At 47.4% G+C, this 24,553-nt stretch overlaps 1 protein-coding gene across 2 annotated transcripts in view; it reads left to right on the forward strand.

Annotated features, from left to right (window-relative positions):
- The window catches only part of CSMD2 (CUB and Sushi multiple domains 2), a 606,087-nt gene that overhangs the window by 453,478 nt on the left and 128,056 nt on the right, over nt 1–24,553 (forward strand). For both annotated transcript variants that reach the window (XM_066269721.1, XM_066269723.1), the window contains exons 26-27: nt 16,568–16,770; nt 22,331–22,522. In XM_066269721.1, coding sequence (XP_066125818.1) covers nt 16,568–16,770; nt 22,331–22,522 — 395 coding nt within the window. The remainder of the gene's footprint in view (nt 1–16,567; nt 16,771–22,330; nt 22,523–24,553) is intronic.

The following is a 24,553-nucleotide window of genomic DNA, read 5'->3' on the forward strand; positions in this document are numbered from 1 at the left end:
ACTTTCTTGTCTTCCGGAGAGGAGGGGATGTAAGTAAGGGGAGGTTTGGCTGGTCCGTCCTTGACTGTTCGCTTATCCCGTTTTTCTTGCCTTGGGTTGCAAGTTATTTCAGGGAGCTGATCAAGGGGCTGCACAGCTTGTGGTTTGTTACTTTTCAAACTGAGTCAGCCCTTCCAGTCCTTCCTCCCTCATCATTAGTCGGATCTTGCCATGCCTGGCTGAGAGAAAGTGGGAAAGCAATTTTGTTTCACTTTTAGAGTTTCGATAGTAAAGACAGATGAGAGTTTGGGAAATGGAGTGCCGAGGAGCCAACCCGCAGGGTCTGCCGCAGATCCTAACATAATGTGATAAATGCTATTGCGGACGTATGGTTAGAACACAATAGGAAAGCGTTTGCCAGGGCAGTTCATGATTCCAGGTGGCAGCTGGGGTGGGGTATTACAGAGAGGAAGTGCTATTCTAGCCATGGTTTAAAGGACAGTGGTAGTTGACCAAGCAGGGTGGAGGTAAAGGCCTTCCAAACATGGGAAAGAATTGATGGTGCAAACATACACAGCTACTTGGGGAAGAGCTCGTTGTCTAGCGTGACATGCTATCTCCGCTTCAGAAGATCACTGGCAGCAAGGCGGAGAATAAATTGGCTGCGAAACCCGAGAGGTGTTTAATATAACCGTTGAAAGGGTCCTGGTCACATTCGGAAGAACTGAGTTTTGTTTCTTGAATACAAATTTCGTTGGAGGTGAAAGCCGTGTGTCTGCCGACGCGGAGAGGAGATAGGGAGAAGGGCTGTCCTTTGCTTTCCCTAAAGAGATCTGGGGTCCATGAAGAATGGAAGGCTTATTGTTCCTAGAGGCTCTGCTTTCTGCTCCTGATACCCATGTAGTCATGAAGCTCCTATTTAGCTAAATAGTCTTAGTATGTTGAGTTTTAATCACAGGGATTAGTGCAGAGGGCAACCTGGAAACTCCATTCTTGGCTGTTGGTCACAAAGCAGTAGGATTACCATGAGGTTGGGGCACAGTTTTGATTAACCAGAACCCCTGCCCGGTGGAGCTTGTCTTCCTGGGAGGATGCTGGACCAGACGCAACATCTGGCTGTGCCTGAAGCCCAGATTCCCCGCTGCAGTGCCATCCCAGCCCTAGGGCAGCCCCTCTCTGCTGCGATCAGTGCTGCTGCCCTCTCACCAGCAAGCGGGCAGCTGGCCCAGAGGAGGCAGAAGGCACCAGAAGTGAAGCTTCTGTTCGCAGCTTTTGCCAGGAATCACGGCCAGGGGGATTAGCAGCTTCCAGAAGGTTTCTTTTTGAGCAGCGACAATAAGTGAAACCTTAACCAGAGAAGGTCCATGTCCTTGCACTGGAAGGCTGACCCCCTGAAGGAACTGAACAGATGCACGCGTACACAGTGCGGGACTCCTTTGTCGGATTTCAGGCTTCGACAAATTGGGGAAGAGTCACAGAGAGCTCAGAGGGTTTCTGAAGGAGAAAATGTGGATAACCTGGTAGGTATAAATGTAGCTTTAAGAGTAGTGGTGCTTTCCGGCAATTTCGTTTTCTGTGATGGCCTCTAGAAAAAAGAAACACAAACTACTTCAAATTATCCAAGAAGAACGTCCTGCTGAGCCTGAGCCACATGGGATAGCCGCACTGGCCGTACCTCTACTCTCCTGCTAGTTCACAGTCCCAGAAATGAATTCCAACGGCTCTCGGGAGAGAGGACACAGTTCAGCCACAGACATGCAGGATGTCAGTTGGCCACACTGGACCAGTATAAAGCCCTCTCTTTCAAAAGGTAAGTAAACAAATAAGCAAAACATAAATAAACTCGTGGTGGCCCTTAAAACATTCCGTTCTCAAAAAAGAAATAGAAACATATTTTCTGAGAAGATGTTACACTTGTAGGAGAAAATATAAACCGGTACGTAGATGATAGTCTCACTTACATATGAGAAACAAGGATGATAAGTAGCAGAAGGTGGGTGATGAAATGGCCGAGGGGAGCTCCTGAGATAGAAATACAGTGTGGAGACAAGTAAATGACACAAAGAAACTAAACACACAAGGACAGTTAAAACCTGCAACAGCACAGCGGTAGAGCGTCGGCCTAGCGTGTGGAGGACCCGGGTTCGATTCCCGGCCAGGGCACATAGGAGAAGCGTCCATTTGCTTCTCCACCCCTCTGCCACGCCTTCCTCTCTGTCTCTCTCTTCCCCTCCCGCAGCTAAGGCTCCATTGGAGCAAAGATGGCCCAGGCGCTGGGGATGGCTCTGTGGCCTCTGCCCCAGGCGCTAGAGTGGCTCTGGTCGCAACATGGCGACGCCCAGGATGGGCAGAGCATCGCCCCCTGGTGGGCAGAGCGTCGCCCCATGGTGGGTGTGCCGGGTGGATCCCGGTTGGGCGCATGCGGGAGTCTGTCTGACTGTCTCTCCCTGTTTCCAGCTTCAGAAAAATGCAAAAAAAAATTTAAAAAAAAATGCAACAGCAGCATTCGCCTTGTAAGAAATACAAACATCAAAGTCAGAAACCCGCTGGAGAACGTCGCTGAGACTGCAGGAAAAAACATTATAAATGTATGAAGTAATGAAAGAGAAGTTGCCAACTGTGGAAGACAGAGTACCAATGCAGGCAGGTAGATGAAGAGGGACAATGAGCAAATAGAGCAGAAGGTATAATAAAATACAGAATGTCAGCTGACACCCCCCAAGAAGTGGGCGATGAGAAACAATGGAGTGACCAGTTCTAAGATTTCCATGGTGAATTGGAAGGACTCTCTGCGTTCCAGTCTAAATGATTTAGATATAACTTAATGAAAATGAAACTGTTCCAAGGATAATAAAAAAAAATCCTTAAAAGCATTTGGCAAAATGCACTCACACAGGTAAGCACACAGTCAGCCATTATTAAATAAAACAGTCATTTATGAAAAACAAGAAGCACAAATAAGCCAACCCTCCTAAGATTTCTTCTCTGGGATATCAAAAGCCAAAGCCATGCTGTTAGAAGACTCTACAATCATTGATTCAGCCACGATACGACATGAACAAAAGCCACAGGAAATTGCCACGCAGGCCCCTTGAAGAACTTGCAAAGACCTTGCAGTAGGCTGAATGATAGCCCCCGAAGATATCAGGTCCTAATGCCTGGAACCTATAAATGTTACCTTATTTGGAAAAAGGATCATTGCAATGTGAGATTAAATTAAATTCGCAAGGCGAATGCTGCTGTTGCGGGTTTTAACTGTCCTTGTGTGTTTAGTTTCTTTGTGTCATTTACTTGTCTCCACACTGTATTTCTATCTCAGGAGCTCCCCTTGACCATTTCATCACCCACCTTCTGCTACTTATCATCCCTGTTTCTCATATGTAAGTGAGACTATCATCTACGTAGCGGTTTATATTTTCTCCTACAAGTGTAACATCTTCTCAGAAAATATGTTTCTATTTCTTCTTTGTGAACGGAATGTTTTAAGGGCCACCACGAGTTTATTTATGTTTTGCTTATTTGTTTACTTACCTTTTGAAAGGGAGGGTTTTATACTGGTCCAGTGTGGCCAACTGACATCTGGGTGGGTACTAAATGCAACCAGACGTGTCCTTATAAGAGGGAAGCGCAGGTAGCTTTTATACACACAGAGGAGAAGGGGACGTGAAGATAGACACAATAATTGGAATGATTCAGCCACAAGCCAAGGAGTTGGAAGAGGCAGATGGCAGAGTCCCTCTCCCTAAAGGCTGACAGCAGAGGGAGCGGGCCCTGCCGAGAGCTTGATTTTAGCCTGGTGACCTGATTTCAGACACCTGGCCTCCAGACCTGTGAAAGAATGAATTTCTGTAGTTTTAAGTCACCAAGTTTGGGATACTTTGTTACAGCCACTGCAAAAAAAAAAAAACCAAAAAAAAAAAAAAACTAAAACATACATAATTTTTAACCTACTGAGATGTCCAGGAAAAGACTAGCTAAGAAGGAAGCAGGATCACAATATTGCTTGTCTTTAAAAAAAAAAAAAGGTAAAATTCAAGGTAAAAAGAAAACATTAAACAGGACAGAAGGAGTAATTTCACATGATAAAATTCATAGTCCATAGTAATGCTAGCAGCCATGAATCTTTATGCACCAAATAACCTAGCAAGAAAACATAAAACAAAACCTGTTGGAAATATGTATATGGAGAAACTGACAGTCATCTCTCTTAGTCAAGTAAAAATAAATAAATAGAGCAAAATGGAATTTGTTTTAGGTGGTTTCACCACTCATTGATTTCATACTATGTATCAGGGTCAGCGCTAGGCAGTTTACATGTGATTTCATTTGCAATAATCCTGTTAGTAACGTTGCCGAATTGATGATGTGACTTCCATTTTCCAGAGCTGTAAACTGGGCTCTCCAAGGTCCCCCCATTAGCCTTCACAGAACTAGTACTTGAACCCAGATCTTTGCCTCCACAGCCACTATATTTCCTACTTTGATATAAAGCCTCTGCAGGGAACAGGAGCCTTTCATTTTATGGAAAACATTCAATCCAAGAAGGAAAGAGACACCGCTGACTCGCAGAATCCCTGCCACCTTCAGGGCAGCTCGTGATGGGCAGTTCTCATCCACAGGGTGATGAGGAAGAGAAGGCAACTGGCCCGAGGTCACCCAGGACATTAGAGTGCCACACAAAGCAATGGCCTTTTCTTTTTAATCTTTTTTTAATCATTTTTTTAATTTTTCAATTACAATTGATATACATTATTACATTAGTTTCAGGTGTACATCCATGATTAGACATTACATAACTTATGTCCCACTTCATCTCACGCTCATCAGACACCCTACATAGTGATTAGAATATTATTGACTGTACTCCCTGTGCTGTACTTCACATCCCCATGACTGTTCTGTAACAACCAATTTGTACTTCTTCCCCTCGCCTTTTCCATCTATATCCCCAGCTGCCCTCCTGTCTGTCAACCGTCAAAATGTTCTCTGTATCTGTGAGTCCGTTTCTGTTCTGCCTGTTGCTTTATTTTGATTTTTAGATTGAATTGGTGATAGATGTGTCTTTATTGCCATTTTATTGTTCCTGTTTTTAATATATATTTTTTTCTTCTTTTTAAAGAAGTCCCTTTAACATTTTATGTAATACTGGTTTGGTGGTGATGAACTCCTTTAGCTTTCTCTTGTCTGGGAAGCTCTTTAGATGTCCTTCAATTCTAAATGACAGCTTTGCTGGGTAGACTAATCTTGGTTGTAGGTCCTTGCTTTCCTTCACTTTGAATATTACTTGTTACTCCTTCTGGCCTGCAAAGTTTGTGTTGAGAAATCAACTGGCAATCTTATGGGAGCTCCCTTGTAGGTAACTAACTGCTTTTCTCTTGCTGCTTTTTTAAGATTCTCTCTTTGTCCTTAATCTTTTGCATTTTAATTGTGATGTGTCTTGGTGTGGGCCTCTTTGGGTTTATCTTGTTTGGGACTCTCTGTGCTTCCTGGACTTGTATGTCTATTTCCTCCGCCAGGTTAGGAAAGTTTTCTATCATTATTTTTGAAAATACATTTTCAATTTCTTACTGTCTCCCTCTTCTCCATCCAGCACCCCCGTGATGCCAATGTTGGTACAATTGAAATTATCCCAGAGGCTCCTTACAACTGTTCTCATATTTTTATTCTTTTTTTTCCTCTTTTTCTTTTTTTTTTCCTGTTCTGACTGGGTGTTGCTTTTTTTCCCCTTCTTTCTTTATTTTTTCTTCCTTATATTCCAAATCACCTATTTGATTCTTGGCTTCATCTACTCTATTGTTGATTCCACGTAAATTATTCTTCATTTCAATATATCTTTTCTTTCTGACTGGTTCTTTTTTATGCTTTCTATGTCCTCTTCCCTGTTGTTGAAGTTCTCACTAAGTTTCTTGAGCATGTTTATAACCATTGTTTTAAACTCTGTGTCTGGTAGGTTGCTTGCCTCCATTTCATTTAGTTGTTTTCTGGAGATTTTTCCTGTTCATTCATTTGAAACCTGTTTGTCTCCACATTTTGATTGCTTCTCTGTGTTTGTTTCTATGTATCAGGTAGAGCCGTTATGTCTCCCAGACTTGGTAGAGTGCCCTAAAATAGTAGGTGTCCTATAGGGCCCAGTGGTGAGCCTCCCCAGTCACCTGAACTGGGTACTCCAGGTGTGCCCCTGTGTGGACTATGTGTGCACTGTCCTGTGGTCGTGGAGCCTTGATTGCTGTTGGTGTTGTCACTGGCAGGGATTAACCTCCAGACCAATCAGCTTCAAGGACCAGCTGTGACTACAGCGGAGGAGCTGCTGTGCAGGAGTCAACCCTGTGGAGCAGAACTTGCTTCCATAGGGCTTGGTTGCTCCTCGAGTCTAACCCTGGAGTGTGTTGGTTGTAGAGGAGGTAGGATTGTAATCCAGCATTGTCTGAAGCTGTCCACCAGGTGCATTGGCTTTGGGGCCTCGCAGGAGGTGCAAGGTCAACCTGTGCCCACCTGGGGCCACATGGCATGAGCGACAGGGTGATCTGCAGATGGTTGCTACTTGTGCTGGGCTTGGAGATGCCCAGGAGACGCCATGCTGCAAACCAAGACTGGCTGTGCTAGTATCGAGCCTGGGACCACTTAGCAAGAGGTACTGGGTGTGCAGAGGCCAGGTGCTGCTTGTTGGAGAGATTTTAGGAGAGTCCTAAGCATGAAGCAAGAGAGGCCATTTGCATGGAAGAGCCGCTAGAAACTGTTAATAACCTAAGGCTTGCATCTGTGCACTGCCTCTACGTCCCAGAACGCCAGCCACCGCTGCTTCTTCAGTGACCCCACGCCCAGGTTCATTCTTTCTCTTAAGAAAATAACAATAGAATTTCTTTTTTCTATTGAGTTTCAGCTGGCCCCAGGAAAGGAGAGCCTCTGATTTTGCTTTAGACACCGACGCTTGCTTTGGGCTTTTGGGTTGTCTTCTCCGTTTTTGTTCTTTGGATAGCACGATGCTTTACTATTGTCTGCTATTAGGATCATGGTTTAATTGTTGATTTGCAGCTCCATGGTTCAGAAGGGAGCGTTTTATAAAACACGCACATTTTCTTACTGTCATTTTCCGGCATCACGAAGGATGATTGAAGCTGCATTCTCGTTTGGGGATGGGAGTGACTGCTGACCCTCTGCCCCCGACAGCAGTTGTTTGTTGACATGCCGTTTTCCCCTGATGTAAAGACTCGCCGTGATGACTCGTATCAATGCGGCGGTGTCCCTTGTGTTCATGCCGTGGTGACGGTTCCTTGGGAGCCAGCCAAGCCCTTTTATATTCTGGGGGGCAGTCAGAAGGCAAGGGAAATCAACGTGGCAAGATGGCGTGGATTTCTCTTCCTCTTCTTGTCCTTGCATCCTTGCAATGGACACAGATGGACCACGTGGAATCCGTGAAGTGAGCTGTCTCCAAAAGATGCCCAATGGGTTCAACTCCTCCAGACTGTGGGAACTGAGGGTCAGAACCCCAGAAGCAAGCTCTGCCCGTGGATAGCCCTAGAGAGGGGTCAGCTCCTACAATGAGAGGTGGTCTCCTAGCTTTTAAGCTCGAGCCAGGTGGTGTAATTGTTGACTGGGGCCACTGGAACAAACTGAATGGCTTAAAACAGCAGATTCATTTTCTTATGGCTCTAGAGCCTGGAAGTCCAAAATCGAGGTGTCGGCGGGGCCACACTCCCTCAGAGGACTCTGGGGGAGAATCTGCTTCACGTCTCTCGCCTGGCTTCTGGGGCTTGCTGGCGTTCTTTGGCTTGTAGAAACATGGCTGCAATCTCTGCCTCCACCTTCACATGGTCTGCTTCCCTATGTCTCCTCAGCATCTCTGTATCCAAATCTCCCTCTCCTTTAACAGGGACATCAGTCCTTGGATTTAGGGCCCGCCCTCATTCAGTATGACCTCATCTTAACACAGTTTTATCTGCACATTTACAAGTACACAGGGTTAGGACTTGCACTTATCTTTTGGCAGAAGGGAGACGATTCAACCCACTGCAGGTGGTACCGGGGCGCGTGCAGAGTAGGGAACATCCAGGCAGAGGGGCGTCCGCAAAGCCAGGGGATGAGAAGGAACTGGGTGAAGGGTCAGAGGAGTGGGAGAAGGCAGGTGTGGCTGCTCGTGCAGAACTGGGTGTGTCCTCTAGAAAGTCTTGACTTGGATCTGTTGGGAAAGAAGAGCCGTGACCGGGTGGAATGCGTGGTTCAGAAAGATCACCCGACCCTGGTGGAAGGGCGGGTTGAGAGGGTGGGGTGGGGGTCTGCCTCCAGGGAGGCCAGTTCCACTTCCTATGCTCTGCACACTCCGCTCTCTCGTTCCCCTCTCAGTTTCCTCGTGCTTTTCTTTCTTTACCGCTGCTTCAGGCCCCTCCTCCATGAAGTGCTCCTTTCCTCTCTCAATTAGAAGAAGGTGTGACAAACGAAAGGCCTCTGGCACCAGACCAATGTGGTTTGAATACTGCCTCTGCCAACGAGCTATTGACCACTCCCCAACCCACTCCCTGCCAGTCACTGGTGTTAACACCTGGGGATGTCAGGTGCCCATCAGCAAGATGGGGAAAATAGACTCTAAATTCCGGGGCTTTTTTTTTTTATAAATAAATTTTTATTTTAATGGGGTGACATCAATAAAACAGGGTACATGTATTCAAAGAAAACATTTCCAGGTTATCTTGTCATTTAGTTCTGTTGCATACCCATCATCCAAAGAGAGATCGTCCTCCGTCACCCTCTATCCAGTTTTCTTTGTACCCCTCCCCCTCCCCCTCTCCCTCCTTCCCTCCCCCCAGCCCCCGTAACCACCACACTCCTGTCCATGTCTCTTAGTCTCGTTTTTATGTCCCACCAATGTATGGAATCCTGTAGTTCTTGTTTTTTTCTGATTCACTTATTTCACTCCGCATAATGTTATCAAGATTCCACCATTCTGCTGTAAGTGATCCGATGTCATCATTTCTTCTAGCTGAATAGTATACCATGGTATATATGTGCCCCATCTTCTTTACCCAGTCTTCTATTTTTTTACAGTGATTAAAAGCCTTTAAGCAAACTCTTGGCCAATACAGCAAGAATCCATAAAAGAGTAGTGTCCTTAACATGTTCACCAAGTCCAAGTTGGCCCCATCACCATGCCAAATCCCTGAAAAATGCAACCCAACCACAGTTCAGTCTGTTAGGAGCTGTCACAGGGAGCAGGAGTCCAGGAAAAGTCCACATCCAGGAAAAGTCCGCATGGCACTGGAGTTGTCACCATTCTATACTTTGCAGCTCATGTCCAAGTCCCAATGACCACTGCTTCTAGCTGGTAATGATTCAGGTAGACTGGGTAAGCCATTTGCAGCATGCATGGATATGGAGCTTCTGTTCTCCTCTGCCTAGAGAGATGAGACCAGTAAATTCCGGGGCTTTTATAAGGCTCTTGGACATTATACATGAAGTGCTTGGCACACAGACCTGCCTACAGAGGCTTCGTTCCTTCCTCCCCCAGGGGTTTGGGGAGCGCTTTATTGATCCCACCCTGTCAGCACCCATTGCACCTATTGTTATGTTGTGCTAGTCTCTTTCCCTATGCAGCAGCTGCCTCCAGAGCAAAGACAGAGCCTTGCACACTCCCAGAGCCCTCAACACGGAGCCTGACACGCAGCACATGTCAACCCTCGTCCCCGGCCCGTGCCGGGCCTGCGGTTCAGATAAACAGGAAACTAACACACCTGCAAGCAAAGCATCAACATGAAGAAACACCTTGTCAGGGATGGTGGGGACAGGGTCCTTCCTCAAACTGCGTTCAGTGTTTCAAAAGCCAGAAAGAAGACCAGATGTTCGCCTACGGGGGCCAAGGCTCAGGCAAACCCAGATGTCTGTTTGGGCCCAGAATGATCCCTATCGATCAGAACCTCTAATTAGCATTTTGTACACTCTGATTTCTCTCAGATAATAAGAGTCCTCATCAATGTGGTTGGTTTGACAAAGTGTCTTTCATGGGCCACCATCAAGGGTTTACAGTAAGAGGGGGCGCTGGACCGCTGCCACAGCCCCCTAGCTAACTTCCCTGCAATCCCTTCTAGTCCTAGCCGGTCCCTTCTCGTCTGGGTGGCTAGAGAGATCTTGAAATGTAAACCAGCTCCTGCCAGGCCCCCACTTAAAAGTCTTTAATTACTTAACTTCTCTTAGCGTGTAGATGAAGTCCAAACTTTTCCCTGACTCACAGGGCCCCCCTCCTGGCCTGGCCTCGACCTGCCTCTCTCAGCCCAGCAACAGCCTCAGTGGCCTTTCCGAGCTCGGGGCTCGTTCCCTGTGGGGCCTTTGCACATGCTGCCCTTCATACACAGAACCCTTCCTCCCGCCTCTTACCCCTCGGCTGGCTACCTTTGAGCCTCTCTTCTTGCCTAAATGTCACCTTCTCAGAGAGGGTCTAACCTGGGCACTCTGGGTAAAGCAGTGACTCCATCTCAGCACTGCCCATCTCTTCACGGCGTTTGCCGCCGCTGATAGCCTCTTAATGGGTTTGTGTGTGCGGGAGTGTCACCCACCTCCAGACACAACTGGAAAATGACACCGTCTGTCATCTTCACCACTATCTCCCCTGCACCCGGCACAGACGAGATGTGTAAATACATGAAGGCAGTAGGCAGTCTGGAACGGCGGCCCCTGTCCTCTCCGCTGCCAAGTTGCATTGTCTCTGCGCGCAGAGGGCCTTGGGCCCTCTCCTCCGGCCTCCTCCTGCCTCCTCCCGCTACTTCCCTCGACCTCATCAATGCCAAGCCTTTGACTTTGTCTGATTATCAGATCAGCTAAGCTGAATGCAATGGACTGGCATTCTTAATTCATGGCCTTGAACGTCAGCCCTTTGCCCTGGTGTATGAGTCACATGTAAACTAGTGATTACTGCTGGGGCCTCTCCGGTGCGTGCCTGGCTCACGGCCACAGCCTCTTCCTTCTGGATGTGTGAGTGGCATTTTCAGGGAAAAGAGGGAAAGCACTAAAGTCTGACCCGGACTCTAATTTTATCATGTAATTCTGACTTGCTTTCTAACCAGCCCTGACCTTGGGCAAGTTATTCAACCTCTCTGAACCTCAGTATTCTCATTTTGAAAGATGGGAACAGTGCTACCTACAAAATAACAATGTTGTGAGGATTAAGTGGGATGATGTGTAAGTGCCTTGGACACCAGTGTGTGTTTTGTAATATGTTTGCTTTCATTCCCACTTAGTCTTCCTGTTCTTTCTTTTCACAACTTCCTATCAGGCTGGTCCTCCTGGGTTTTCATTCATTGGATGCACTCATTCATTCATTCAATCACTCACCCCTAGGGACTTCAGTCCGTCTCTACCTGGAAGAAGAAAAAACCCCAACTCCGGTAGGTGATTCTGAGGCCCTCGTTATCTTCCCTCTCTTGGTCCAGCTCTGTTCCCTGTGACGTCCTAGCCATACCTGAATTCCGGTGTGCGGGCCCCCTTTAACTCCCGGGCACCTTAACTTCTCCTCTGCCCCCAGATCTTGTCTCACATTATTTAATCCAAAGAAAACACACTCCCTTTCAAGCCACCCGAACTTCAATTCTTGTAACCTGCTTCCTTCCCTGACAAGTCCGGCCCCCACAAACCTCTTTTCGGAGCAGGAGGACAACTAGCAGCACCAGCTTACCACCTGGTCTGCTCCTCCGGCTGGCTGCCAGCCTCCACGCATCTGAGAACAATGAGGGAGCAGAGGAGGAAGGGGGGACTCTCGGAACGGGGACAGCAGTGAGGGCTCGTTCTCTCTGCTTCCTGGGGAACTCCTCCTCCCCCATGGGGCCTCCTCTGCCAGTCTGTTCCCTGTCAGTGTTTTGAAGAAAAAAAGCCCATCTGTCTTCACTCTGCTGGAAGCCCGCAGAGGGGAGACCCGCCCAGGGTGCTAGGACACAGGCACTGCGACAGCCCACGCAGCTTCTGGCACTGAGCAATCTCCATCTCAATCAATAGCGGTCTGTCTAGGAAACACTGGGGATCCGCTTGATTCCCTATTGGAACCTACTGGCGGCTTGAAAATAAGAAACACACGAACATATATCCTCAACAATAAATGTGTAACGAAAAAATCAAATCCCATTCACAACGAAGTGAAGTGAATGTAATAAGAAATGTAACAAAGAAGAAAACCATAAAAACCACCAACATAAAAACTAAGCCCTAAGAGTAACTGAGAATATCTATAGTGTTCCTGGCTGGGGAAAATAAGTAACGCAAAAATATCCATTTGTCCCAATTAATCAATAAATGTGTTGAATTCCAATTAAAATATCAGTGGGGTATCTTGGAACTTGGTAACTGCGAAGTTACTCTGAAAGGGTAAATTTGGGAAATTAGCTAAGAAATTTAGGGGAGAAAATAGGAAAGAGAACTTTCCCTGTAACAATAACCAATTATGAGACTATGAAAACCAAATGTTGCCTGACCTGCGGTGACGCAGTAGATGAAGTGTCGACCTGGAACGCTGAGGTCGCCTGTTCGAAACCCCGGGCTTGCCTGGCCAAGGCACATATGAGAAGCAACTACTATGAGTTGATGCTTCCCACTCCTCCTGCCCCCCCTTTCTTTCTCTCTCTCTCTCTCTCTTCTCTAAAATCAATAAATAAAATCTTTTAAAGAAAAGAAAGAAAACCAAGGAAGCTGAATAGCTGTGTTCGTGCGATCATGGCGATAACCCAATACAGGCAATGGAGGGCGCCCTGAAGCTGTGGAGAGGGTCTAAAACCGGACCCACAGCTGAGGCGACATTGCAAACCAGTGGGGAGAACCTGGACCATTCAGTCTTAAGGATCGTCATTCCCCAGGCATTCCTGTGCATGTCCCAAGCATTGGGTACAGCTAGGCCCTGGGGCTACAGTAGTGAACAAGACCTGGTCTGGAACTCATGAAAATCATCTCCTTGTTGGGGAGACGAGTAGCAAACAAATAGCTAAATGAAGTATAAGCTGGAACAAATGCTCAGAGACAGGCAACCACATTTTACAGTCAAAATATGGAAGAGGCAACCTTACACAGGTGTTGGAACAACTGAATGTTCATTTGGAAAAATATTGAACCTATAAACCTTTAACAATAAGGAACTGTACAAGTTCTGGGAAACATTAAAATTTTGCTTTTTGATCATTTGGGGGAGAAGAGGGTTTCCCCAAGAATAATATATCACCTAGTATCCTTAAAGAAAAAGATTCATATGGCGGATTACGTAAAGTGAATAACTTCTATGCCAAAATAGACAAAATTAACAAAATTTAAAAGGAAAATATACCAGGCTCTAGGAGAAAATATATCAATAACAAATATACTGTTCAGTGGGACTGTAAGTTGATATAGTCACTTTAGAGAATAATTTAACTATATTTATCAACATTTAAACCATATATACCCATTCCACCGCCCTCAAAAACAATATTTCTACAAGTCAACTGAAATATTAACAGAAATAATGCAAAACTACATAAAGAGAATAGTATTCCTTGCAGACTTACATAAAATATAATGCTAAAACAATAGTGAAATATAACAATGTTCTTTTCTATAGAACAAAATAAATGTATATGTCCATAATATAGTATTCAGTGAAAAAAGAAAGTTATAAAAAAAAAAACTGTGTAAAATATGGTTCCATTTTGGGGGGAAAATGTGTTTGTGCACATTGAGAAACAATCTACAAGGATATGCAACAAAACTAATACTAAGTGAAAGGCTCTAGGAGAGAGATTGGTTTGTGTGAGAGAGACTTTTTAAAAATTCAGAATATCTGTATATTGCTTGCCTTTTTCTGTCTTGAGCATGCCCTACTTTTATAACTTAAAAAGATATTTTTAAAAGGAGATAGTGATGAATGAATTGGACTACTAAAAGGATATCAGTGGGAAAACTGGAGATATCCAAATAAAGTCTGGAGTTGAGTTCACAGGCGTGCACCAAGGTTGGTTTCTTAGTTATGACAAATGTACTGGGTAAATGTAAGATGTTAACAGTGGAAGAACAGGGGAGGGGGTCTATAGGCGATCTCTGGGTTATCTCTGCAACTTTTATGTAAATCTAAAGTTATTCTAAAATATAAATTGATTAGAAGAGGAAGAGAGTCACACACAGGCTCATAACCAAGGCAGCTTTGGCGTTTTGTTCTGGAATTTTGGGATTCCTACTGAGCTCTGTGGCCAGCAGGAACCACGCACAGGGAGAGCCCACCTCCTCAGGCTGTCAGGGATTAGCTGAGGCAAGCAGGTGTGTAGCTAATATCCCCAGTTCTGCTCTGGGGAAACCAAGGTGTAGGCTCACCCTTGCCCCCACCCCATTTCCCAGAAACCCACTGCCCTCACACATGTGCAACCTCCCCCGTTCTCGACACCCCCCATCAGAGTGGGACATTTATTACAGCTGGTGATTCTACAGTGACGCATCATTATCGCCCAAAGTTCACAGTTTACATTAGGGTTCAGTCTTGATGTTGTGCGTTTTGTAGATTTGGACAAATGTGTAATAACGTATTCACCACTCTAGTATCATAACAGTATTTCCACCTCCCTAAAATTCTTCATGCTCCACCTGTTCCTCCCTCCCATCCACCCAGTCCCTGGCAGCCACTGATCTTATTACTGTCTCCATAGATTTGCCTTTTATAGAATGTCATATAGTCGGAGTCATGCAGTATGGAGCCTGTTCAGAATCCCTTCTTTCACTTGGCAATATGCATTGAAGTTTCCTCCATATCTTTTCGTGGCTTGAAAGCTCATTTATTTTTTTTTCTTTCCTTTTTTTTTTTTTTTTTTGTGACAGAGACAGAGAGAGAGGCAGATAGGAACAGACAGGCAGGAAAGGAGAGAGATAAGAAGCATCAATTCTTTGTTGCAGCACCTTAGTTGTTCATTGATTGCTTTCTCATATGTGCCTTGACCAGGGGGCTCCAGCAGAACAAGTGACCTCTTGCTCAAGCCAATGACCTTGGGCTTCAAGCCAGTGACCTTTGGGCTCAAGGAGGTGAGCCCACAGAAAGTTCATTTCTTTTTAGTGCTGAATAATATTCCATTTGGGGGGTGTACCACAGTTTGTTCATTCATTCATTCACTTACTACGGTACATCATGGTTGCTTCCAAGTTTTGGCACTTATGAATGAAACATTCTAAATATCCAAGTGCAGGTTTTTGTGTGGACATAGTTTTTCGTTCATTTCCATAATGCCAAGGAGTATCATTACTGAGTTGTACATTAAGAGTATGGCTAGCTCTGTCTTCCAAAGGGGCTGTACCATTTAGCATTCCCACCAGTGATGAGCGAGCGTCCCTGTTGTTTCACATCGTCAGCATCTGATGTCCATGTTTCAGATTTGGGCGGTGCTAATTGCTGTATAGCGGTGTCTTGCTGCTGTTTTAATTTGCATTTCCCTGATGACACATGATGTGGAGCATCTTTTTATATGCTTAGTTGCTGTTTATGTATCTCCTTTGGAGATGTGTCTGGTAAGGCTTTTAACCCCCATTGTTTGTTTTTTTTTGAGTTGTTTTCTTATCATTGAGTTTTAAGAGATCTTTGTATATTTTGGACAACAGTCTTTTTTCAGACGTGTCCTTTGCAGATACTTTCCCCCAGTCTGTGACTTGTCTCCTCAGTCCCTTGACGTTGTCTTCTGCAGAGCAGAAATATTTAATTTTAATGGCTTCCAGCTTATCAGTTGTTTTCTCGTAGCTCGTGTATCTAAAAAGTCACAGCATAGCCGAGGACATCAGAGTTTTCCCTTCTGTTATCTTCTGGGAGTTTCAGTGTTATGTTTACATTTCGGTCTGTGATCCATTTTAGTTAAATTTTGTGAGAGGTGCAAGGTCTATGTCTAGATTCATTTTTTTTGCACGTGGGTGTCCAGTTGTTCCAGCACCGTATGTTAGAGAAACTCTCTTTGCTCCATCGTGTTGCCTTTGCTCCCTTGTCAAAGAGCAGTTGACTCTTCATATGTGTCTATTTCCGTGCTCTCTGTTCTGATTCAATAATCTGTTTGTCTGTTATTTCACCAATTCCATGCTGCCTCGATGACCGCAGCTTTAGAGCAAGTCTTCACATCAGGTAGTGCCAGTCCTCCGGCTTTTTTCTCCTTCAATATGTTCCAGGTCCTTTGCTTCTCCATTTAAACTTCACAATCAGATTGTCCATGTCCACAAAGTAACTTGCTGGCATTTTGATTTATTTGGTTTTTTTTACTTATATCCTCTCCAACCCAGACTTTCCCTTCCCAGCAGCCCCCTCACAATCTAGAATGATATGTGTATGGATGGCGGAGTGGGATCTGGGAGCTGTTGTGTAGAACCGAGGAGACAGGTGGGGTTTGACGATGGCAACGTGAAGCTCACAATCACAGACAAGATGCAGAAACCCTGCACCCCTCGCCCTTGTCCCCATTGCTAGTGACTCCAATGGGAGGGGCGAGCGGGACGGGGAAGTAGGAGCGGCAGACACTGCCCACTCCTCCTTCTCGCGAGTCTTGCTCGGGTTCCTGACCTTCCCCAAGCAGCAGCCCCGGGGAGGGCGGAAGCGGCGGAGCCCCCTCTGACTGCCCCCTCTTCTCCCCGGCAGGCTCCACTTCCTGGTGTTCGACACGGAGGAGGTCCACGACGTGCTGCGCATCTGGGACGGGCCGGTGGAGAGCGGGGTTCTGCTGAAGGAGCTCAGCGGCCCGGCCCTGCCCAAGGACCTGCACAGCACCTTCAACTCGGTCGTTCTGCAGTTCAGCACCGACTTCTTCACCAGCAAGCAGGGCTTTGCCATCCAGTTCTCAGGTCTGTGCTTCCCGTCCACCAGCCCCCTCTCCATCTGTCCTGCTGCGCGGACATCAGCCGCCCCTCCTCCTCCCACGGGCCCCTCCTTGCCTCCCTGTCTCCGCACCTGTAAAGACATTTACGGAGCATCTGCCCTGTGCCTGGTACCAGGTTCGCGCCTGTTCAGATACCCACGCTGCGCTTACTCGGTGTGGGGAGCAGGGGGGCCAGGCAGGTTAATAGACACTTACATACAAATTGATTAAGTATCTGGAGGAGAAATAGAAACTGTGATACTCACTTTGGGGCATCCAGGAAGGTGTTCCAGGAAAGTTCATGCCCGAGCTCAGACCGAAAGGTGAGTAGCAGCCACGGGAGAAAAGACAGTGTTCAAGCTCGGAGTGGTCAACAATGACATGCAGTGGGTCTTGCCCCTGATTTGGACTTCGGAACATTTGTGGACCCTCATTAGGTGAAAAAGAGAGAAAAGGCCTCCTGGGTGGAAAGAGAGCATGGACAAGCGCAGAAGCAGGATAAGGGGCTCAGAGGAGGAGGCCCGTCCGCTGTGGCTGGAGCACGGGAGCGTGGAGGGGGCAGGGAGGTCCCGTGGATGGTGATTTAGGGTGTGGTTACGGAAGAGCTGGTCCAACGTGGCGCACGTCCCGGTCCTCAGTTTAGTAAAGGTCTGGAAGCCAAATGCGAGTAATCTAAATTCAATGAATTATGTACTGCTGTAGCCAGTTATGGAGGAGCATTACAAAGAGCGACCAAAAATGGGCAACGCGCAAACACCAAGCCCCGATATTAGATAATTTATGTGGCTGGTCCTGCCTTTCCCTGTGATGCATCATCTCGTCTCCTCTGAAGTGCCTCTCCCATCACTCATCTCCCTTCACAAGTGACTCTGCCTCGGTTCGTGCTCACGTGCATTATACAGCAGCTGTCTTCATTACCGTCTCCTTACTCCACTGTCTGTCTATGTGACGGGGGTTTCCATGGTGATGCCCGAGCAAGACTGTGGCACCCGTGCCGTGGCTTTGCCTCCACACTCTCACCTGGTTGGTGTATCAGCTAGGGGGAGTTGGGGATATCTTTGGCACCAGTGGGGCTATAATGGGGTTACAGACCCTACTTCTGGCTCTGTTATGACCCACTGTCTCCATTGAGATGAGCATTTAGCAGTGTGGGGGGCAGATGAGTCTCCAGCATCAAGTTCCTTTGTACTCATTAATTTACCCACTTAGCACTAATGCCGGCTTCCAGCCTGGTGAGGAATAGCTCCTTGCAGGGTTCACTGGGAGTCCTCTTCCTTGAAATCATGGCACCCTTCACCCATGGAGAGAGTTCCTGGGGACCGCTGAGTAACACTGAACTTGTCTAAGATTAGGGTCCCAGCATGGGACAACAAGAGAATCAGTTAGATAAGCATTTCCCAATATCTGTTCCCTGGAGTTCCAAGGACTATTAACTGCCAGGAAAAGAAGTTTGCACAATACAGTGATGTTGGAAAGCTACTTAGGTTGAGGCAGATCTAAGGAGGTTATCTGTAATTTGGGACCTTTCAGAACTTTTGGTCTGCTAATGAACGTAAATTCAGAAGGTGCTAGTAGGTCACAATCCCCAAACATGTTTGGCTATGGATGACTTTTTCCTAAGCCATGTCCAATGACTGACTAGCATTTCGTGAAACAAACTTTGGAAATTTCTGGAATAAGCAATAGAAGGATCTCCCAGCAGTGAGGAGGGTAGAATGCTCCAGACGGCTGGCTCAGTGCGCTCTCTGGGAAAAGGAGTATTATGAATAATTAAACGAGACATTGTATTTTTTTTTTCTGACTCTGCCCAAGCCAATGAGTATGGCTTTTTTTTTTTTTTAATCATAATTGTACTGACAAATTTCCCCATGGGTCTGCATTATCTGACCTCCACTGTGTCCTCAGCATCACCATGTGGGCAGAGTCCTGGACACCTCTCACCAGCGTGCCTTTCCCCAGTGCCTTTGGCTGCTTTCTGCGGCATTGCCCCTCTCATAGAAATACTAACCCTCCTTCAGGGTTCACCTTAGACGCCACGTCTGCCTGCTCTCCCCATTCAGAATGAACTGCTGTAGACACAGTGGCTTTGCGCTGGAGCTGGCCGCCTACTTGCCATCGCAGGGCGAGCTCTTCGAGGCCAGGGGCCACATCGTGCCAATCAGACTCCCCCATGCGGAATGCATGCAGCAGGTGCCCGCTCACTGCTCACCTAACAGGTGGCACATGAAGACAGGAACAAATAAAGGGATGATTTCCTTACACACAAGGGTCTGTTTGGTTGGGCAAGCCACCCTGGTCATCACTTAGGTCCTCAGAGAGTGGAGTGGGCAAAGCTACCTAGCCCGGACACCAGGAAGACCGTGACAGCCTGGCCCAGTGTTCTGGGTGTAACCGAGGTTCAGGAAAGGTCACCTTCCCTGTTGCTGTCATTGGTTAGCAAATACCAGGACTACTCTGGGGAAGAGGGAACGGTTCACCCGTGTTAACTTCATAGTGTGTTTGACAGGGGATTTACAGAAATGCCAGGGACGATTAGTGCCGGCTTGGCTTTATTAAGTAAACATGACTGTGTAACATCTAACATCCTGTCCATACCACGTGGATCCAGTCTCTCCCTGGGGGCTGTGCCAGCAGCTCAAACTCAGGAGCATTAAAGAGAGAAAGTGAGAACAAAAATGGATGCGAGCGAGCACAGAGGGAGAGGGGAGCAGTATCAGTGCCATCTATTGAGCAGGCACCGCACAGAGCTCTCTGCTACGGTCCCTCTCATAATGTTCGCAGAGCCCATGAGGTCTGGGCACCCTTGTTAATCCGTGTTGCAGATGGCGGGCTCTGAGGCCCAGAGAAGTTTCTCATGCAAGGTCATCTAGCCTAGATCAATACCCCTGTGTCTGATTCCCAAATCCAGGCTTTTAATCATTGCACTCTGTGGCCTCCCATATAAATAATCTTTCTGAGTGTGGTCAGAACAGTGAGCTTTTTTTTTTCCCCCCCGAGGAATCATTTACATGTGCACAGTGCTCCAGACAGCTAGAGATGAAAGCTAAGTCTGTTTTTCCTGAGCATACTGTGTGCTGGGTACTGTTCTAGGCCTGGGGATCCAGTCAGAGGCAAAACAGCCGCGGTCTCTGTTCCCATAGAGATGTACAACTGATACACAAGAAAGAGGCAGACAGATAAATTAGTGAGATGATCACAGATTGTGCTATGACGAGAGCAAAACGGGATAATGGGATAAAATTGATGGAAGGGGATTAAAGGACAAGCCCAGAAGAAGGTGATCAGAGAGGCCTATGTGAAAAGGTGACATTGGAGCTTAAAACTGAATGACAAGATGGAACTCGCAGAAGGACATTTATGACAAGATCATTCCAGGCAGAAGGACCAGCCGGTGCAAAGGCCCTGGGGGAGGTTAGGGAGCAGACTGAGCCTGCTGTGTTGGAAGACAGTTTTACAATGATAGTTGGAGCACAGTGATAGCAGATCATCAGTGGTGTTAATAATCAAAACTGGATAAAAGCAAAGGATGGGTTTTAAAATGTGATCTAAAAAGAGGAGGGCTTAAGATAGGGTATCATACACCAATAGTCAGTGAATTTTTTTCTGTAAAAAACAAGATGGCAAATATTTCAGGCTCTGTGGGCCATAGGATGTAACAACAACTCTGCCATTATAGCACAGAGGCAGCCAAAGACGACATGTAAATAAATGAGCGAGCCCATCTTCCAATAAAACTTCATGTACAAGAACAGGCAGAGAGCCAGATCTGGCCGTGGGCCTAGTTTGTTGCATCTGTCTTAAGTGTTCTTGGGTATAACGTATTATTTTTTATTTTATTTTATTTTTTTTTTCATTTTTCTGAAGCTGGAAACAGGGAGAGACAGTCAGACAGACTCCCACATGCGCCCGACCGGGATCCACCCGGCACGCCCACCAGGGGGCAACGCTCTGCCCACCAGGGGGCGATGCTCTGCCCATCCTGGGCGTCGCCATGTTGCGACCCTCCTGGGTGTCGCCATATTGCGACCAGAGCCACTCTAGCGCCTGGGGCAGAGGCCACAGAGCCATCCCCAGCGCCCGGGCCATCTTTGCTCCAATGGAGCCTTGGCTGCGGGAGGGGAAGAGAGAGACAGAGAGGAAGGTGCGGCGGAGGGGTGGAGATGCAAATGGGCACTTCTCCTATGTGCCCTGGCCGGGAATCGAACCCGGGTCCTCCGCACGCTAGGCCGACGCTCTACCGCTGAGCCAACCGGCCAGGGCTATAACGTATTAGATACTATAACTCCAGATGCCTCCACCAAATTCTAGGTCTTATAATTGGTGATCTGAGTGTGTTCCGTTGCCCTCGGCTGGTAGTTCTTGGCCTTTCCCACTGAACTCTTCCTAACAGCAGGAGAGAGTACGTGCCTATTTTCAGAAGGCCTAGAGGCTATAAGAAGCATAAAATCTCTGAAGCTTCCTGTTCTTGCTTAGGAACTAATAAGAATTTTACATTCTACTCTCTAATAAGTTCACTTGTTTTAGTGTAAAAGTTATTTTTCCCAAAACTTTAAAGAAAGCACTGACCCTGCCAGCAAATGGACAGTATTGATCCTGTGGCCTCCAGAACCTCGTGCCCCCGGGGCCTGCCGACCAGCCTGTGAACAATGACCTGAGTGGGAGCTGTGGGGGCAGCTGGGGCTGTTGCCTCAGCACCCTTTCTCCAGACTTTGTACACCCTTCCCTTTGCTGCATTTTCTCACACTTCATTCATTCATTCACTCATTCATTTATTCATTTGTTCCTCCCTCCTGTCATTCATTTGGTGTTCACTTTTACAGCATCTGCTTTGTGTTACATTAGCTTCGGTATTAGACAACACACAGCTCCCAAATTCCTGATTTTTGTTTTTGAATTTTTAAGGCATCTCAGTTACTCATATTTGTTTTGAACTCGACTTTGTTACAAACATCAGATTTTTCTTTGCTTCCAGTCTGATGAGTCTTGGTTGTTTGCCATGCAAGATAGATTGTGGCTTTCACCCGGCTGAGGAAATTTCCATGCAAGTTCACAGCCATTGCTCCGTGCTCAGGCAGCCGACCCCCAAACTCCTTTGCAACCCCTTCTGATTGGAGTTGGAGTTTATACTTAATTACCTTATCACTCCCTTATACTGATCGTGTTACCTACATTAGACAAAATTGCAAAGCTCATCTATGTAAGAGTCTCAAAGCATTAAATCAGACTGAACTCAGTTCTACCATATGTAACAGTCTCAAATCATTAAATCAGACTGAACTCAGTTCTACCATCATAGCAATACGATCTCTCTTAACTCAGTTTCTCACAGCCGGATGACGGTGATGGTGAAGAAGCTGGGAGAGTGGTTGGCGGTCAAAGGTGTGGTGGAGGGAGCGACGGTAATGACACTGTTGGGAGCTGACAGAGATCACAGCAGCGGCACAGCTGGTGGACGTGCTGGTGTCAGTCAGGGGGATGTGCTCGGAGCCCCGTGCTTTGGCCGACACCTAGGCAACCCCACTTTCTCTTCTGCTCTCTTGTCCCAGTGTCCACAGCCACGTCCTGCAATGACCCTGGGGTCCCACAGAATGGGAGCCGGAGTGGTGACAGCTGGGAAGCGGGTGACTCCACGGTGTTCCAGTGTGACCCTGGCTATGCGCTGCAGGGGAGCGCGGAGATCAGCTGTGTGAGGATCGAGAACAGATTCTTCTGGCAGCCCAGCCCGCCCACGTGCATCGGTACCGAGCTGCTGCCGCGTGAGCCCTACCCTCTGCACTCGGGTGCCCCAGACCCCCGCCCTTGGCACACAGGTGGCAGCTGCACCTTGAGTCTGGCCAGGAGACTCGACAGCTAAACGTTGCAGGAATCCCAAAGTTTGCTTTGCACGCATACGTGTACACACCCATACATTCACCCACACGTGCACACACACACACACACACACACACACATGTTCACACAGTCACATTCTACACACTACAGATTCTTCCCTCTCCAAAATGGCCCCAAAGGTTTCTATGCCAGGAATATCTGTTCCTTTTCTCCTGGCCCAGGACGTATAGGTTAGAAGGGGACAATGGATCACATCGGGAAGCAGGGTCAGCAGGTTCCACAATGACCTTCCCATTACCTGAAGCACTAGAAGGACACCCATAGGCTCAGGCAGGAAGGAAAGACCCCTGCTCTTTCTCTTCCCAGGGAAACTAGTGGCCACCTGCGTGTTGGTTCTCTAGATTAGCCTCGAGTCTGAAAATCTCCCCATTGGACAGATGAAGAACTAGAGGTCGTGAAGTTTGCAGGGGTTGGACTGGAATAACCTTGCTCTCTTAACAACCAAGACTGGGAGGAGAAGAGAACTTGAAGGGAGAAGAGGCTAGAAAAGAGAGAGAGAGAGAGAGAGAGAAACATTTCAGGTGCTCGCTTCCACTTGGCTCTTTTTCTCAGGCAGGATACAGAATATATTTCCCGTGTCAACCACAGGGGTTAGAAGGGAACCAACAGTCACTGAGTCCTGACGGTGTGCCAGCCCCACACTAGGCATTTATTTATAAAGCTCGTTTAGCTTTCCCTACAGCTGTGTGTAATAAGCACCATTCCCTCGTTTTACAGTTGAGGAAGCAGAAATTGGACACATTTGGATATCTTGCCCCAAACCACAGAGCTAGGATATGGCAGAGCCAACACGGAAGCCCGATCAGCCTGAATGCGGTCCTTCATCTTCCTATCTCCCACGCTGACCCCTGTGCTGGAGAAGGGGTCAGGGGACTTTCGGAGGCAGGTGCCCATGCAGTGCCCCCCACCCCGGGCGATGCCCTGCACCTCTGGCCACACAGGCTCAATCCCGGCCTCTGAAGACTGGCCTTTGCCAGTCATGCTCTGAGGCCCCGCATTGAAGATGAGACCCTAAGTCCTGTCCCTCGGTGGTGATTGAGGGCCCCCGGGGTATGGGTGATAGGATCATGGTGCATATAGAGTGGACAGGAAGGGAGATCTGGTTCCAGTACCAGCTCAGTTCTCAACCACATGTTGTGATATGTCGGGAAGAGAAAGGGCTAGTGAAGGAGACAGATCCAAGTTCACTTCCCAGCCTGCCACCTACTAGTTCCGTGGCTGTGGGAAGACTGCTTCCACTCTCTGAGCCTCAGTCTCCTCATCTGTAAAGTGAAAGTAAACATACCTCCCCTTAGCATTGTGGGGTGAGCATAAAACAAACAACAAACCCTGACCTCTAGAAATACTGCTTTCTCCCCTTCCCTCCTTCCTTCCTCTGTCCTTCCTTCTTTCCCAGTTTTCTTCTTTTGAGCTTTTGGACTCACTTCCCTTCCCTGAACCAGAATTCCTTCTGGTCAAGGGAATTCTGGGAAGGCTCTGGAGGGCGTCAGATGGCCTCTGAGGCCCCTTCCAAACCCAGCATCCTGTATCAGTGATTCTCTAAGCTTGTCTCGCAGAAAAGCGGGTCCTGAGACAAGGCCGTCCCAGGCGGGGAAGGAGGGCCGCGCTGTGTGTTAAGCTGGTGAGCAGTAAATGGGCAACAAGCGGGGCCAGGAGGTCAACACAGCTTTCCTTACCCATGCTGCTGCACCCGTGGCCTGCCTGTGACTGTTTCTCAGGCAACGGAGTAAATGCCTTTGCATCCTCTCCTCTCGCAAACAGCCTGGCAATCCCAGTGACCAGCCCCTAATTTCCAGCCCCCTTGGCTGCCTGCCAGGGCTGGCCTAGCTGGCTTCAACATCCCTTCATTACAGGGAGGAAGCAAAGCAAGAAAAACA

This window comes from Saccopteryx bilineata, chromosome 3, assembly GCF_036850765.1.
Source record: "Saccopteryx bilineata isolate mSacBil1 chromosome 3, mSacBil1_pri_phased_curated, whole genome shotgun sequence".
NCBI classification, from domain to species: domain Eukaryota; kingdom Metazoa; phylum Chordata; class Mammalia; order Chiroptera; family Emballonuridae; genus Saccopteryx; species Saccopteryx bilineata.